Source organism: Rana temporaria, chromosome 4 (assembly GCF_905171775.1).
Source record: "Rana temporaria chromosome 4, aRanTem1.1, whole genome shotgun sequence".
In the NCBI taxonomy this organism is placed as follows: domain Eukaryota; kingdom Metazoa; phylum Chordata; class Amphibia; order Anura; family Ranidae; genus Rana; species Rana temporaria.
Window position 1 is genome coordinate 414,341,982 of NC_053492.1, and position 18,912 is coordinate 414,360,893.

Here is an 18,912-nt window from a genome sequence, read left to right on the forward strand (position 1 = left end):
AAAACTTGCGGCCGCGTAACGTAAATGAGATACGTTACGCCGCTGTTTTACGCCAGTCTACGAGAATCTGGCCCTAAGTGTCACATCTGAGTAAGCCTAAACTGAAATCAACTCTGCTCCAATAGAAACGTTCTATTTTTTTGCTAGATGCTGACTTTATGTCACAAAGAAAACAAAAGTGATAAAATAAAGCCGCCACACATGTATTTAATGATTTTAGTCTGAGCAGACTAATAAACTTGAGAGCCTGTTCACGTTATTGTGTTGCATTGGCACACACGTGGGTTGCATAAGGCAGGCCATTCAGTTAGATAAGCTACCTAACCAACCAAAAAATGGGTTATGTGGTAATGCGTGTTATGGGTAAGGTAGCGTGTTACTGCGCAGTGTAGTATGCTGCAAGGAACAATCGTAGGAAAGGTATATTGGCATGGCATAAATGGCACTGCATCACACCAACGTACATTGCAGTAATGTGTGCGCTACCACAGCAGGATGGTGCCCATTAAATAAAGTGTATTTGAATAAATATATATTGCAGCTTACGAGTCTTCACATGTGGTTGCTGCAATCCTTTAAATTGGTTGTAAACTCCAGAAAAAAAACTAAAACCTGCAAGACAAAGGCATAATGAGCTGGAATGAATCGCATACTAGCTCATTATGAAATACTTACCTTAGATCGAAGCTGTCCTAGCAGTCCCCTTGCATCGCTTTCAGACCACTAAGGGGCGCACGAGCGGTAGGAGCCCATGCACCTGCCTGGCGGTCGCAATGACTACCGGGCACCATCAAGCACTCCACACAGAGACAGAACGAAGATCTGTCAATGTAAACAGACAGATCTCGGTGCTGTCAGGGGAGAGGAGACTGATATGTTGTTCATACCAAATATGAACAACGATTGGTCTGCTCACCCAGGCAGTCCCATTCCCCCCACAGTTAGAATCACTCCCTAGGACACACAGTTAACCCCTTGATCGCCCACTACTGTTAACCCCTGCCAGTGTCATTTATACAGTGAATCAGTGCATTTTTATTGCATTGATAGCTGTATAAATGTAAATGGTTCCAAAAACGTATCAAAAGTGTCCGATCTGTCCCCCACAATGTCGCAGTCCCGATAAAAATCACCGCCATTACTAGTAAAAAAAAATAATAAAAATGCCATAAATATTGCAATTTTGCGCAAACCAATCAATATACGCTTATTGCAATTTTTTACCAAAAATATGTAGAAGTATACATATTGGCCAAAACGGAGGAAGAAATAAAAAAAAAATGGGGGATATTTATTATAGAAAAAAGTAAAAAATATTGTTTGTTTTTTTTAATTGTCGCTCTTTTTTTGTTTATAGCGCAAAACATTTAAATCGCAGAGGTGATCAATTACCACCAAAAGAAAGCTCTATTTATGGGGAAAAAGGACATCAATTTTGTTTTTGTACAATGTCGCACACCCGCGCAATTGTCAGTTAAAACATTGCAGTTAAAATGGCCTGGTCATTAAGAGGGCAAATCTTCCGGGGCTGAAGTGGTTAAAGAGTCATTTTACACACTTTAGGCCCCTTTTAAACTAGCAGACTGATCGGGTCCACCTGTCAATTTTTCAGGCAGACCCAATGGGACCCTTCAGTCTCCTCTATGAAGCGGTATGTGTCAACAGACATGTGTTCGTTGACACCCGGCAACATCTGATCCGATTCTATTCGGTAAAAACAGGCAGATGAGGATCCGTTCTCAATACGTCTAGCGCAGGGATCTCAAAACTACCATCCCTAGGGAAAGTTAGGAGGGAGGAGTCTCGTACATTGCTGATTTATAAATCTGTGTCTGCACAGCTCTGGTTGGTGAATTCCCAGTCACATGACAACAAATAAAAACTTTCAGAATACAGCATCAAAATACTTAGCAGCCAAATGTTTTAAAGCTGCATACAAATCCGTCAAACCAAATGTTTATTTATTTTTTGCAATAAGTTTAATTTGTCTGACAATATTTTTCACTTTACTCAGACTGTAAAGATATCTGGAGGAGGTTCTGCCAATCACAAGGCTGTCAAACACCCCTCCAGCCTGTGTATATGGTGTGTGTTGACACCAACAGGGAGGTGACGCTTCCATCAATCAACATTGTACAGGGTGGGCCATTTATATGGATCCACCCGGGTGGGCCATTTATATGGATACACCTTAATAAAATGGGAATGGTTGGTGATATTAACTTCCTGTTTGTGGCATATTAGTATATGTAAGGGGGAAACTTTTCAAGATGGTGACCATGGCGGCCATTTTGAAGTCGGCCATTTTGAATCCAACTTTTGTTTTTGGTGTATCCATATAAATGGCCCACCCTGTATATCCCTCCCCCAATAGTGTTTAGCAATACAAGAATATGGAGGAGGAGGAGATAGGGCATGGGCATTTACCACTGTGTATACACAACATGTGTGACTCTATAGTCATGCAGGCTGTACAGATAAGAAAATGGAGGAAATGAGGAGCTTAGAAGAGAACTGAAGCTGTAGCATGCTCCGTAGATGTGGCAATGGCTGGTCTGAACAATTGCAGGCTGCAACAGGGACACAGACAAGGAGGGAGGGACAGTGAACATAAGGATCAACCAGGTGTGTATCAACACAATGTAATATAGTTCATAGTGATTTGGGTTTTTTGACACTTTAAATGCCAACATTAGCATTTTTTTGTAAGGTGTTTCTGTAAGACCCATGTCTACCAGCATACACTTCACACCCAAGTTTCCTGACCTGATTTGTCTGTGGTCTTGTTGAATATTTGAGTAACAATCACTTTTGCCAATTTTCATATTTTATTGGATTTCACCTAAACGTCAAGTATCTTCAAAAACCTTCCCATGCACCCTGTAGCAACCTAGGAAAAAGGGAACAAGAACTCTTTGCATACCATTACACACTTATATCAGATACTTTAAAAATGCATTTATTATAGACAAGCTGGCCTGTAAAATCCAGTATTATTGGACACGCTTCTGAATTAATTTCCACCTCGAAAGCTACAAGATGAAAATCCTAACTGTGTGATAAATTAAGCTGCCAAACGAAATGGATTAGCGATCAGTGAAATTGCCTGATAGGCTGTCAGATCCGGTTCAGATTAGAATTCATCCTCTCCCCACCTGTTCATTAAGAGCCAAGTTCATGGCAATGCCGGTGACTGATTGCACGTTAACAAGCTGTTTATATGGGGAGGTGCTGCTGGCCTAGTCAACATGTCTATACTCACACATTCATTTACAACCAACTCCCGTATAATGCATTCAGTTCACATCCAAGATATGTAAAATAAATACCTCTGCCCTGAAGTTTAATTTTAAGGACGACAAAGAGATGAGATGCTACGCAAAATTAAAATTTAACAAAGCGAGGCCAATAGTTCCGGCAGACCATGGCGAGTCAGAAGACAGAGTGTGGAGATAGAAGGTCTATGAAGTGGAATGGATGCATCAGCAGAACGGCACTATTGATGGAAACAGAAGAATAAACTTGCAAGTGCTTAGGAAAAGTTCAATCAAGAAAATGAGACTCAAGTGCAAGCTGTATGTATACAAATACATCTCACAGATAGCAAAAATACACTATAGCTAGCATTGTGTGACGGCTTTTTTAGAGACCCTTCGCTTTTTAAGTGTTGCACACAAACATAATCCTAACTACCATAATAATCATATACAGTACTTTACAAAATGGGGCTGTAAAATAATCCACTTGTAATGCAAACGTCTGTGATGGTTCTCATTTATACATAATAATAATAATAATAATAATAATAATACAAAATTGATATAGTGCTTTACAACATGAGGGAAGACAGTACAGTTACAATACAATTCAATACAATACAGGAGGAATCAGAGGGTCCTGTTTGTTGGAGCTTACATTCTAGGGAGGGTGAGTCAAGTGATTAAAAAAAGGTAACAGCGGTGGGGGAGGAGCTGATGGAGAAAATTGAAGTACAGTTGTTAGGTGAATGCAGGATAGAGTTTTCAGGGTTCATCTAAAAGCAAACAGAGTTGGAGATAATTGGACATATTGGGGTAGGGAGTTCCATGGGATTGGAGAGGCTTGGGGAAAGTCCTGGAGGCAAGAATGGAAGGAGGTGACGAGGGAGCTAGGAACGAAGGTTGGTATTTCGATTCTAAGTTAGTGATGTAGTTGGGAGCAGAGTTGAGGATGGCTTTAAGTTTAAGGCCCCATTAACACTTAGGGAGTTTTGCAGTTACCCATAGGACACTTGGTGGCGTTCCCTGTGATTAGCTGTGGGAGGGAAGCTCCACTGAAAGCAACAGGAGCCTAGCCATGTCTGCAGCTTTTTCACGGCCGTTTAAATTGTAATCGCTCATTCAGACTGTCTGTGTTCAGAGTTAGTCATCTGCAGGTAAATCACTGCATGAACAATTACATGCAGATGGCCGCAAATAGCTGTGGGCACTGTGAGGCTCACATTGCGCCCACAGCGCCCACATTACCTGCAGATAATTAACTTGCAACTGTGAATGAGGCCTACCCGTAATGAGAACCTTCACAGACATTGGCAATCATTTTGGGGTATATACCCTTAAACTAGCATGAGGATACTAAAGAAGTGGCTTGCATAAGCTGGGAAACCTCTTCAGCATTGCATAACAAGTGCAGTTACTCTTAGCCCTCTCACGATACAGCATCCAAGCCACAGCCAAGCTACAAAATATTTTCTTCCATTGTAAATTATATTTTTTGAAAATTCAAGAGGATAACTGCATTTTAAAACCATTTAATATTTGCTCTTACTATATGTAGATATATAAAGCAACTCTTTAGCTCAACTATAACAGTTTACCTCTACCTTTCCTTTTCTAGTTAAAAAGCGATCACAGGCCCAGGACTGCTCTGTTTAGGGATACCTTGTCTACAGTCTGCAGACAAGTGAGAACAAGTTATTTCCTGTCTAAATCCATGGCTCCACTGTTGGGACCTTTTATTGATTATTTCTACTGTACATTGCAACATTCTAGGCGCAGGGCTGTCAAACTCAATTTCATTGTGGGCCATATCAGCATTATGATTGCCCTCAAAAGGGCCGGTTATATTGGTAAGATTAGATGTCCAGCACATGCCGCCCCCCCCCCCTTTACATTATTTGTTAAGAGCCACCCCACCATCAGAAATTGAGTGGCCCACTTTCCCTTACATCACAGAGCACCCCCCTTATCTTATGCTGCTGCTGGGAAGAAGCTGGATGCATTGCTTGGAAGCAGAAAGTAGTGGTCTGGAGTAGGACCAGAGGAGGGCTGGAGTTCTCCTGCAGCTGCAGGAGAGGTGCGAGGGCCACCTGAAATGGCCTGAAGGGCCGGATTCGGCCTGTGAGCCTTGTGTTTGACACCGGTGTTTTAGGGGATCTAAAGGACATATATGGTCACACCATTAGGCCCCTTTGACACTAACACGTTTTCAGGCGATATAGTGCTGAAAATAGCACCTACAGTAAATACCGCCTGAAAAAATCCTGCCCTGCAGTCTTCAGTGTGAAAGCCCGAATTCTTCATGCTGGCCACATCTGTGCAGTCAATCCTTATTAATTTTTTATAGGAGTTTTTCTCAAGGCTGGAGACACACAGGAGGCAGCGGGAGTCTACGTGAATGAACTGTGCAGGTGTGGCTAGCAAGAACAGGTTTTGGGCAAGAGGATGTCAATGTTGCGGGCAGCAGTGAGACTAGGCAGGAAGGACAGTGCACTTTATGTGAAATTACAGTTCTGATTTAATCAATAACTGTGCCTTAATCAAACCTCTACTGGTATAGCGGGTCTCGAAATGTGCATTTTGGCTTCACAAGCTGTGCCTGCAAACCACCACCTGAGTCCCCCTAAGTACTAGTAACTTCTTAGTAAGCCCACCCCCACCTGCTACCAACAATGCAACGCTTGTTGCCCAACACACTGCATCTACCAGGGGATGAACCTATGGTCCAACATTTATGTAGCCATTTTTTGCAGTCTGAGTTGAAGCCGAGTGTTAGGCCCCGTACAGACGAGCAGACAGTCCGATGAAAACGGTGCGCCGGACCGTTTTCATCGGACATGTCCGCTGGGAGATTTCGGTCTGATGGCTGTACACACCATCAAACCGAAATCCGCGCGGACAGAGAACGCGGTGACGTAGACGACACCGACGTTCTCTATCGCGCAAGTTCAATGCTTCAACGCATGCGACGAATCAATTCGACGCATGCGCGGGATTTCTGTCCGCTGGTTAGACGTACTAACCAGCGGACATGTCCGCCAGGCAGGTTCCCAGCGGACATGTTTCTTAGCATGCTAAGAAACATTTGTCCGCTGGAAATCTGTCCGCTAGCCTGTACACACGATCGGATCTGTCCGCTGACACTGGTCGGCGGACCAGTTTCAGCGGACATGTCCGGTCGTGTGTACGAGGCCTAAGTCGCAGCACACTAAGGTACCTGCTATTCAGTAACCATGTTGGTTTATCAGATTTTATGTCAGCACAGGTCTACATTACAAACCCATCTTGCTGCAATCAAAATCTCTACAAACACTACCAGCCCTTGACTGCTAAAGTGTATAATAAAATATGTACACCAATTTAATGTCAGAATCCCAATATTTTTAGTAACCACGCTATTACAATCAGAAAGCCCATCACTTTACCGTAATTTAAATTTCTAATACAGAAAGCGCTCTTCTGAAAATTTGCCATTAAAAAGATGCATATTTTTTCACGTCTTTCTTGATGGAATGACTAAGACCACATTCAGCTGAAGTGTTGACAGAAACATTTTAATTCCTGCATACTAAAGAGGGAACTAGATGATAATCCTGCATTGCAGCACGCAGTGACAAATAAACTGACAAAACAGACTGATTAACTTTCCTCCATCTCGCATTATGGTAATAGAGAGCAGGTGTAAACCTTATCACACAATACGATAGCAAGACAAAATCATTATGCAGCTTAATCACTTAGAGAACCAATGCAAATAAAATACTTTCTTTTCTTTTTCTTTTTTTTTTACATCTGCAGCATGTTCTAGAACTTTGTAGAAGTTACAGAACTCTTTAAATTGCAATTGTTAGCGGAAGTCTATTGTGCATTGGGTTATGGTTCAAGCAGCTGGCAGCTGGATGCTTTAATATGTTTCATCCAGAGTATTAGAACCAGGCTGATTTGATTTCTTCATAAAAAGCAGCTTATTTGTGTTTTGTGCCCCAAATACAATGTCTAAGGATCCATTGAAAAATGTTGACGATTAAAGCAGGGAGAAGCGTGTGATTTACTAGCAATATCTGATAGAAGAAATGAGAACAGGAATTGATATATATCCATAACTAGGATCCTGACCTCTGCTGCTGACATTTCTAGCTAGTAAGGATGAACTACAGGTCCTAGACATGAATCTATGGCCTGCCTGCTGATTGACAGGAGTGACACAACGAGCACCATTTTCTGCAGTCAAAGCATCGACTAGGAAAGACACTGCTGCAGGAGGAGAGAGCTGGGAGGGGGGTTGTGTTCTGCTCTCATCCCTCCAAATGGCAGTAAAGAATGTCGGGGAACAGTAAGATAGTAGAGTTCTCCTTCCTCTAGTGGCAGCAGAAAGTCATAGGGCAGGGGCACCAAACTATTTTATTGTGGGCCGCATCAGCATTATGGTTGCCCTGAAAGGCCTGTTGTATCTGTAATACTAGATTGTCCAGGATGCACCCCACTCTCTGTACACCATCAGAAGTCAGAGTCCCCCATGTCCCTTACATCGGTGGTTCTCAACCTTGTCCTCAAGTACCCCCAACAGGCCATGTTTTGGGAATTTCTCTTAGATAAAATATGTAGCGCCCTGCTCCTGATGACCAGGCGCTATGTTAAATTTAGGTTCAATAAGAGTTTTATTAACATTTTTGACAGGAATAAAAAAAAACATGAACCGGCCACCCAACATTGGGCGGACCGATCCTCAGCATATTAAGCAGTAACATTCCGCATCACAAATTATAGTATGGACAAATTTGCTACCTTAGAAAAATATTTACACAAGCTTCCCTGCCATTTGTTATTGTTCGTCCAACAATCGCTTCCTCCAACCTGGGCGCCCCTTTGGGAGCCTGCTGCGCCCAAGGCCAGGAGAAAGCGAGGGGATAGAGTGTTCATGGCAGGAGTGCTACTAGTAGCACGACGGCAGTACATCCATACATCTGAATCAGCAAACTGTAGGCCAAAGGAATTAAACCATATCAACATGAAGAAGGAGGATAGCTTTGGCTAAACCAGTCCTGTCTGTGGAAGGCGAAAGAGGTGACAGAAAAGATAAAGGAGGAATAAGTCAGAAAGAAAGACAAGCGGAGGGAGAGAGAGGAAGGAGAGGAAGGGGTAGGAAAGGGCGGGTGGTGCGCTCAGGCTCCCCGCGCCCTGGGCCTATGTTTCATGCTCAAGTCCTCGCTATGTTAAATTTAGTGGGTGTCTGAGCTGATAATTGGCTTAGACTTTGATGATTGATACAAAATCAGCCTCTGTTCTGGCTGTGGCTGTGCTTGGAGGGATTTTCCCACTGTTGCCTATAGGTGGCGATACTAACTGCTGAGACAAGGTGGGGGTGGAGACAAGGGGGTGCCAAAGCTGCAGGAGAGGTGTGAGGGCCACATGAAATGGCCTGGTAGGCCACATTTGGCCAATGGGCTATGTGTTATAGGGTACCTGCTATGACACTTGTAAATAAGTAAAATTATTTACTGAGCTTGCCTTGCACCCTAGACTATTTGAAATTATTATTATACACTGCAATAATCAAAGCAGCCTGGCATACTTTGTTCCCCAATAGATATGATAACATGAAAGCAGCATTTTAAGATGCTACCTTTGAAAAAAATAAAAAGCTCTGAATGATTTTCTAGCGGGACAAGTGTCTTTGAAGTTGCTGAGATACTACTTTGAACTTCTTTAAAATTGCTTTCCCTTGCAATTGCTTTGTGACAAAGTCATCTGTCTTGCATTTATTGTTTTCCTTTATCTTAGTTAAAATACACTTGTTAAGCCACACCTATTTTAGAAACGCGTAGCCCACGACAAAGAATATGACATCTTCAGCAATATACTAAAGTGACTACAGAGAGACTTGAAAGGTCCACAGGAGAAAACATTGCTTACAGTAATGGGACTGATAAAACACACAAATTAGCAGAGGTGTTACAGAGAGGAATAAAACAACTGTTTTACAGATCGTACCTTGAACCTACAGACAAGTAATGTTGTTCTGACAATTTCTTCTTTGACTTGCCTTTGATAGGCCACAACACCATTTGAAAACAAGCTGATATTTATATGACAAATGATAAATATGTGCTAGTGCTGAACTAGTAGGAATGAAAATTGGTATTGGTGTAAATTCAAAATATGGAGTGTTCTCCTTAGACGGGGTGAACCTGTTGTGAAAGTATGGTTTGTATAGACATGGTTAAGGTCCTAGGCTGCTGACCCTCTGATCCTGATGGAGTAATCAGTCTTCAGAACATCAAATACTGGATATTTATCTTACCTGAGCTGGGTGGGGGCGGCCGACTATATGCAATCCAACCTTCTTATATTAGTTCATCTAGAGTTTATTACAAAACCTTTGCTCAAGCCCTGGCGAAGGGGGAGTCCTTTTCCCCAAAACACGTTGCATTTGGTGTTCTTGTTCAATAGATTTTTTTTTAAACAAATTTCCATCCAAAACATTTTTTTTAGGCATTCCCAACCACATATGCAGTATTATGAACTGATAAATTAACCTTAATAGGATCCTTTCACACACAAGTTATTCCATCAGCAGTACTAAGAAATGGGTTATTAAGTTGACCTCAAGCTACATACATAGGTAGCTACATGGTTTTGACAAATTACTTCCTCATTGGCCTTTTAGAGAGACAAAAATCACTCTTTCCCATCTTTTAATAATGCCCTAAATTGCATACATGCCGGCTCTGGATTATGTTTTTGTGGAAACCACAGACATCCATTACAGATGCGCTTTATTCCAAATAATAATTTGGAGTGTAATGCCGCGTACACACGGTTGAAATTTCCAACTTTAAATGTTTAATGTGACTGTGTGTATGTTCCATCGGACACTTGCTGTCAGAATTTCCGACAACAAATGTTTGAGAGCTGGTTCTCAATTTTTCCGACAACAAAAGTTATTGTCGGAAATTCAGATCGTCTGTAGCCAATTCCAACGCACAAAAATACTACGCATGCTCTGAATCATTGAACTTCATTCATCTCGGCTCGTCGTAGTGTTGTAAGTCACCACGTTCTTGACGTTCGGAATTTCCGACAACATTTGTGTGACCGTGTGTATGCAAGACAAGTTTGAGCGAACAATCCGTTGGAAAAAAATCCATGGTTTTGATGTCGGAATGTCCGATCGTGTGTATGTGGCATCAACCTTCACAAGTCATGTTCCATTTGGCATAGTAACCATATCTCTGGCAAAATGGTATGTGACCCTTTTATCTACAAAATCCTTAATAAGAATACAAAATACAATAACATGGCCACCCACAATGAAAACTTAATTGACAATACAACCTCTATCCTTTGAAACCACTTTATTTTTGTCTTTCTGCACAACCTAGACAACACAGCGGGAGAAGCCACAACTTTTAACAAGATGAAGTCAACTTAAGCAAAAGCAGACCTTACAACCCTTCTACTTCCCTTGCCTCTCACAACAGTAACTGCTGTCAGTTACACTAGGTTGTACAAACAATTGGACTGATAACCTTTAGTTAAAGCGGTGGTTCACCCTAATTGTCAAGTTTTGCTTGTTAAAACCAGCAGCCATTGTACTGTATCTATCCGTTTATTTTATTTTTTTAATAGGCCTCCTTACCTTGGAATGAGGGCCTTTTGTGAGCTGTCACTCACTTTTCCCCGCGGGAGTGGGCGTGGTTTAGAAAAATCCCCGATCATCGCTATGTCTCCTGGGAGCGAGTCCTGAGAATCCCAGGAGACGCGCTGTGTTTGAAATCCCGCGGTTCACGTGACTAGTCTGGCTAGTCACAGCGTGGAGTGTCCTTTTCAGGACGCTGCTGGCCGTTGTCCTAGCAACTATGCAGTGTTGACGGCGCGGCTCGCCGTCACACTGCATAGTTGCTAGGACAACAGCCGGCAGCGTCCTGAAAAGGACACTCCCCGCTGTGACTAGTCACGTGACCCGCGAGATATCGCGAGATTTCAAACACAGCGCGTCTCCTGGGATTCTCAGGAGACACCGCATCCCGGAAGATAATACAGGAGGGATTCACGGTGCCAGCAGTTAAGATGGCAATGTCCATCATCAGATTTTATAAAATCTACTTTTGGGGGAAATCGTCCTGGTAGCGGCTGCGACTAGGAGACTGGTGAGTACAATTTTCGTTGTACCATCAGCTTTACAAAAACGTCTTTAAAAAAAAAACGTTTTCCCACGGAACTCCCGCTTTAAATCATTGATTTCTGGGTTTTATTTTGTGGGTCACAGATTTACTGCCCAAAATGGCTGCTTCCGCTATACTTCTCAATTGCAATTTTAAATTAAACAAAAATGACAAGGCCCATTAGTCTTTTGCTAAATAAAATCCATAATTTAATTGGCATTTCAGAAGATAAAACATCACCACCATAGATTTAAAAAAAAATAGCTTCTTAATCAAAGTAAGCACTACAGTCCCATTAATTAACTTTTTTTGCTGGAACAAAATACCTTTGAGAGCAGAAAGATTGAATTGTAAATACAGAAATCTCACAGAGCAAGACCATCCATCAATAAACTAAGAGGGACAGAACCATGCAATTACAAAAAGGTAGAGCGTCTATAGGGGTCTGATTCAGAATATCCACTAAATGTTGTCTAAAAATAAAGCCATTAAAACCAAGCAAATAAATCACATAATAAAAGAAAATCTTTTAAAAGCACAGTCTAGACTTGCGGGACAAAATGTTTTTTTTTTTTATGCTGAGTCCTGCACTCTTGAGCACAGACGATCGCTGTGTTAATTAATATATCATCACTCCGACAGATGCTCAGAGTTGTTCCTTTCTAAAACACAACAAAACGCCGCCTACACTCAAAATGCAGACATATAAGGAAGTTTACATACCAGCATTGACGATTGCGTCTACTTCAAGTTGGGTAACGTCTCCTTTGTAGAGCGACACTTTGTCACACAAGCTGTCTATTTTTTGATTGTCATCTGGGAAAAAAAAGAAAAGTTGGATGAGAAAGTTATAAAAAAACTTTTTTTTTTTCTTTTATAACAAAGAAAAACTCTAGAAAAGCCCCGACCTGTAGGGGACCATATAAGCAGTATTATGAATCACTTATTATTGTAGGGCTGACCTGTTTGTTTTTTGTTTTTTTCCCCAATACACAGATATTCAATCATAGATTTCACCAGCATTAGGCTAGGTTCACACGGCTGCGAATTCAAAATCGTGATTTTGCGGCTGCGATTTTGCCGCGATTTCGGCCGCGATTTAAGAGACATCTGTGCAGGGTTCAATGTAAATCGCGGCCCGAAATCGCAAAAAGTAGTACAGGAACTCCTTTTTGTAATCGGTGCAGCGCCGCAGATGCGGCGTCGCACCGATTAGGACAGTGCCATTGCCGACAATTGCCGGCAAATGCCGCCGATTTGAGATGCAATTTGACATGTCAAATCGCATCTCAAATCGTACCAAATCGTACCCAGTGTGAACCAGGGCTTAATGCTAGTTTAAAAAAAAATGTAAGCATTGCATAACAGCCTTTTCATATATACTGTGGAGAGGCGACCCCTTTCACGGTGTGGATTAGCACTTTCACCCTGGTTCTTGTAAACAGAGGCATGCTAATTGCACACTTGTGAACTGGGATCATAAAACATCCCAGGGATGGAGCTCAGGGCTCCCACTTGGAGGCAGCTCCACCCAAGGAGACAGTAAGTCGTGCTGAGGAGTCAGGAGGACTCCGCCCTACAGACACGAGTCTGTGTGTGAGTGTTGGGAAGACGCCAGTGTTCTTTAGAGAGACTGCAGGTGGCAGTTTGGACTCTGGGTAAGCTAGGAGAGAGCTTGACCCAAGCATACAGGTCTGAGGAACAGACCTATGGCCTAGGTGTAAGGCCTAAAGAAGCTGTGTCATCAGTAGGCTGAATAATCATGATTCAATAATGGTGGAACCCCCTGCGAGGGATGTTTGTCTGATAGGAACTTTTTACTTCCTCTAAATAAAAGTGGGCTGCCATGCCCTTGAAAACGCAGTCTGCACAGACACGTGTTTCTTCAAATTGCTAACACCACTTGAGCTAAATCACCCGATATCTTACTAATTACTGTATTTATGGGTGTATAACATGCACTTTTTCCCCCTGAACATAGGGGGCAAATCACGGGAGAGTGTTAGATGCCGATAGTGTACCTCAGAGGGGGACAAGCGCCGCCAAAATTCACTGAGCCGTCATCTTCTGTTTACTCGGCACTCACTCGGCTCTGACGTCACACACACAGTCCCGCCTCTGCCACTGGACCAGTGTTCTGTCAATCACAGGAGCTGATCCAATAGCCATGGCAGAAGAGGGACTGTGTATGTGACTGCCGACTGAGAGCCTGAGTAAACAGGAGATGATGGCTCAGTGATTTCCTGCACTGCATGAGAGATAGTGAGGCATCTGCATGAGAGATGGGCATCAGGCTGCATTGATGGGAGATGGGCTGCAGATAGGTGCAGATCAGGCTGCAGATGGGTGCAGATCAGGCTGCAGATGTGAACAGATCAGGCTGCATTAAGAGCTGCAGATGGGCACTAATCCGGCTGCATTAATAGGATCTGACCATTATTTTGCTTCAAAGTGGTTTATTTAACCACTTAAGCCCCGGACCAATATGCAGCCTAAAGACCCAAGGTGTTTTTACAGTTCGGGACTGCGTCGCTTTAACAGACAATTGCTAGGTCGTGCGACGTGGCTCCCAAACAAAATTGGCGTCCTTTTTTCCCCACAAATAGAGCTTTCTTTTGGTGGTATTTGATCACATCTGCGGTTTTTAGTTTTTGCGCTATAAACAAAAATAGAGCGACAATTTTGAAAAAAAAGCAATATTTTTTACTTTTTGCTGTAATAAATATCCCCCAAAAACATATATAAAAACATTTTTTTTCCTCAGTTTAGGCCGATACGTATTCTTCTACCTATTTTTAGTAAAAAAAATCGCAATAAGCGTTTATCGATTGGTTTGCGCAAAATTTATAGTGTTTACAAAATAGGGGATAGTTTTATTGCATTTTTTTTTTTTATTTTTTTTTACTACTAATGGCGGCGATCAGCAATTTTTTTCGTGACTGCGACATTATGGCGGACACTTCGGACAATTTTGACACATTTTTGGGACCATTGTCATTTTCACAGCAAAAAATGCATTTAAATTGCATTCTTTATTGTGAAAATGACAGTTGCAGTTTGGGAGTTAACCACAGGTGGCGCTGTAGGAGTTGGGGTGCACCTAGTATGTGTTTACAACTGTTTGGGGGTGTGGCTGTAGGAATGACGTCATCGATCGTGTCTTCCCTATAAAGGGAATGACGCGATCGATGCGCCGCCATAGTGAAGGACGGGGAAGCCGTGTTTACACACGGCTCTCCCCGTTCTTCAGCTCCGGGGAGCGATCGCGACGGAGCGGCTATAAACAAATAGCCGCGCCGTGGTCCCGGATCGCTCCCCGAGCGGACCCGACCTCCGCATGTAGCGGGGGGGGTCCCGATCGGACCCCCCACCCGCTAATAGGCGAGGACGTACGTGTACGCCCATGTGCCTGTACGTGCCATATTGTGGACGTATATGTACATGCGGGGGTCGGGAACTGGTTAAAAAAAAAAAATCCTGAAACTTCCCTCTTAAAATTGAAGGTGTGTGTTATACGCCAATAAATACGGTGTGTGTACTGTATATATATATATATATATATATACATACACACACATGTAGCACCTGGTTACTTCTAAGGTAACCGGTGCTGTAGAAATTTAGGGGTAATCAGAGTGTAAGTGACTCTGATTCCAATTTCAACCAATTGATTAGGGTCTCTGCTTCAGCTTAGCTGTGCTGTGGGCTCATTCTGTCGCGCTGGGGTGTTTTCCCACCCCGATGCGGTAGGTGGCAGCAGTGGAGTTGAGGTTGGGGTGTTCATTACCAGCGACCAATCAGGAGGTTTGGGCCTCGCTGGGCATGCTGGGAGAGGGTACTTTTGAAGCAGACGCCATTTTGTGTGGTCTTCATCCGGTGTGGCACCCACCTTTAGGGTAGCCACATCACGGCGCTCCGGCGTTATGGCCTACCTGGCCGGGGTGTGCGCGCTATGCTGTGTTGGTTCCGGGCCTAAGTTGGTCCGGGGCATTTGAGCAGGACGGGGGCCCAGTGGTCGACTGGGTTCCCACTTTAAAAACCCTAAGCGAGTTCAGCTGTTCGGTGGGGAGTCCATCAGAGGAGCGCCAATGAGAGGCTGGCGGTCCAACAGGATTCTGATGAACCATTGGGGATCAAGGTGACCAGACACTGAAGGATTGACTCCTCTTTCAGTCGGTACCTGTGGTGACGTTAACAAAAGAGGTTCCATTCTGACATTCATCTAAAAGGGCCTGTGGCAGAGGTTCCATTCTGACATTCAATTAAAAAGGGTCTGTGACAGAGACTCTGTTCTAAAGAGATTCGAGTGGTGTCTCGGCTGCTTGGTCAGTGAGAGAGGCCTATCCTACCCTTATCACTGCCACTCCCTTTCTGAGTATACGCTTACAAATGGCTGATATTAGGACACATCTATGCATTCGTGCTACTTATATGTATTTTTAACTTTACATTAAGGTGAAAAAACATCTCAGCATTAGCGCCCCCCCCCGAGCCCCTGTTTACATACCCGACCCTTCGAAAGTCCCGCGCCGTGAACGCGCTCATTCATTGGTTGATTGAAAGCAGTGCAGCCATTGGCTGTCAATCATATCCAATGACGCTGCGCGCCAGGGGGCGGGGGCGGGGCCGAGTGATACAGTGAGCGGCTATAGCCGCTGGCTGTATCACGGGAGCACGCCCGCAAGAACTTGCCATTATGCGAGAGAGCTCACATGAAGGTGGAAAGTTCTTGCGAGGGGGAGACAAAATAGCCGCGAGGTACCCCAGAAGACCAGGTTCCGGGCAACTCTGTGCAAAACAAGCTGCACAGTGGAGATAAGTATAACATGTTCGTTATTTAAAAACAAAAAGTGATCCTTTAATGAGCATTGAGTTGTAAATACCAATTGGGAGGCTGGGAAGGTTGGGGGCTAAGTTTAATTTTACTGCTCAGATTTTTGCAGTACAGTGGCTAAGTGGTTAGCAGCCATCTACAGTCGTCGGTTTGAATACCAACCACCACACTACCTGCCTGGAGTTTTCATTTTCTCCCTGTGTGGGTTTGCTCTGGGTACTCCAGTTTCCTCCCACACCCCAAACACATTCTGGTAGGTTAATTGGCTCTAGTCAAAATTGGCGCTAGTATATGTATGTATGAATGTGAGTTAGGGTCTTTCAGGGCAGGGACTAATATGAATGTACAATATAAAAGCTGCATAATATGTTGGCACTCTAATTAGTGTAATAAAATAATAAAATATAGTAGTTTAATAAAATTCAAGCAACACAGGGGTAATGCCCACAAGTTTGAGAAGTTGTGGGGAAAATGGTTAGATGTGCCAGGTCTGGCCCCAGGGGACCTGGTGGCTGATAGGCTATTGGGCATCAATGTCGGGTGAGGTGTGGATTGTGCTAAATGACAGGAGGGGGATGTTTGTACGGTTTGGGGGGGGGGGGTTGGCTTTAACTCCAGATTAAAAAAAAAATTGCGTATGTACAGTACTTGACGCTTTTCTTTTATCTGTCCCCGCAATGTTGAGGGGACTTTGTATGCCTTGTACCTCTGAAAGCTAAAAAAAAAATTGTTGGATTAAAAAAAAAAAAAAAAAAATTCAACATTTGCATAGAATTTCAGCTTCTTACCAAAGTGGGTGTACTTAATTGTTCTGACATATGGCTCTCATTGGTGGTATGGTCTTCAACTTTAACCGCTTAAGGACCACCCCACATATACTGCAGCAAGGTGGCCCTTTAGCGCTAAATCACTGATGATGATGATGATGATGATTTTTTTCTTTTGGGTCTGGGGACCAGCAACCCGCTCCCACTGTGATTGGACACAGTGGGAGCCAATCAGCGGGTGTGGAAGCCAACCTACCAGAATGATTGGCGAGACCCTCCAATCACTCCTGAGGCAGATAGAATGGATCTCTGCCTATGTAAACAATGCAGATCGCCGTTCTGTGACAGAAGACAGATCTTGTGTTTATGCTAAGCAGGAACATGGATCTCTGTCTTCTTACAATTATAAGCACCCCCCACCGTTAGTTAGAAAGCACCCCCTAGGGACACATTTAACCCTGTGATTTCTGATGTTAACTCCTTCCCTCCTAGTGTCATTAGGACAATAACAGTTCATATTTTTTTAGCACTAATCACTGTATTAGTGTCACTGGTCCCCAAAAAAGTGTCAGTTAGTGTCCGATTTGTCTGCCACAGTATCACAGTTGCTGCTCGCTGCCATTGCTAGTATAAAAATTCCCCCAAAAAATAGACTCTATAGACGCTACAACTTTTGCACAAACCAATCAAGAAACACTCGTACACACGACCGAACATGTCTGCTGAAACTGGTCCGCTGACCAGTTTCAGCAGACATGTTCGGTCGTGTGTACGGCCGATCGGACAGAATTCCAGCGTACATTTGCCCGCCAGACCGTTTTCGAGCGGACAAATGTTTCTAAACTTGCTTAGAAACATGCCCGCTGGAATCCTGTCCGTCGGACATGTTCGGTCGTCTGTACAGACTTACCGTACATGTCCGAGCGGTTGTCATCCCTCGCATGCGTCAAATGACTTTGATGCATGTGTGGAAGCATTGACCTTTCAGCGTCGCGCACGTCGCCGCGTCATCGTCGCGGAGACGGCGCGAACACGTCACCGCGCTGTCTGTCCGCGCGGATTGTCTCTCATTTCTGTATGATGGTGTGTACAGCCATCATACAGAAATCTCCGGGCAGGCATGTCCGCTGAAAACAGTACGGCGGACCGTTTTCAGCGGACATGTTTGCCCGTGTGTACAAGGCCTTACTGGTATTTTTTTTTTACCAAATATATGTAGCAAAATACATATTGGCCTAAATTGAGGAAGAAATGTGATCTTTTCAATTTTTTTATTTGGTAGGTTGAATAGCAGAAAGTAAAATATAAATTATATATATATATATATATATATTTTTTTTTTTATTGTTTGTCTTTTTTTGTTTATAGCTCAAAAAATAATAAATATAAATTGCAGAGGTGATCAAAACCCACCAAAGAAAGCTCAATTTATGGGGAAAAAACAACATTAACTTTTATTTGGGTACAGCCTCGCATAACAGTGCCATGTCGCAAAAATTATCAGGAAGGCGGTAAAACATTCCGGGGCTAAAGTGGCTAACTGGCCCACAGTCCTTGGATTGCAGACTTATTCCTGGGCAACACGAGGCTTCCCATGTTGTGCCCACCTTGCAGACTTCTCATCATGAGCCTGATGCCTGTCACACACTTGCAATATATGAGATGAAACATCACAATTAATAAGAACGGGATAAATCCTAGCTGAACAGAGACTTTAATCCTGTCATTGCTAAGTGATACAATACCGCTTACATTTAACTCTGCTAACCCTAAAGCCTTTATCTCCTTTACAAAACATCCCTCTGGGAAAAGACTGACAGGTAATTTCAGCCATCACAAAATAAAAAAAATAAAAAAATAAAAATGAAATTCATTCGACTTTAAAACCA

At 43.2% G+C, this 18,912-nt stretch overlaps 1 protein-coding gene across 3 annotated transcripts in view; it reads right to left on the reverse strand.

Moving 5' to 3' along the window:
• MACROD2 (mono-ADP ribosylhydrolase 2) overlaps nt 1–18,912 on the reverse strand; it is a 3,190,351-nt gene that overhangs the window by 3,027,146 nt on the left and 144,293 nt on the right. For all 3 annotated transcript variants that reach the window (XM_040351278.1, XM_040351279.1, XM_040351277.1), the window contains exon 3: nt 12,146–12,238. In XM_040351278.1, coding sequence (XP_040207212.1) covers nt 12,146–12,238 — 93 coding nt within the window. The remainder of the gene's footprint in view (nt 1–12,145; nt 12,239–18,912) is intronic.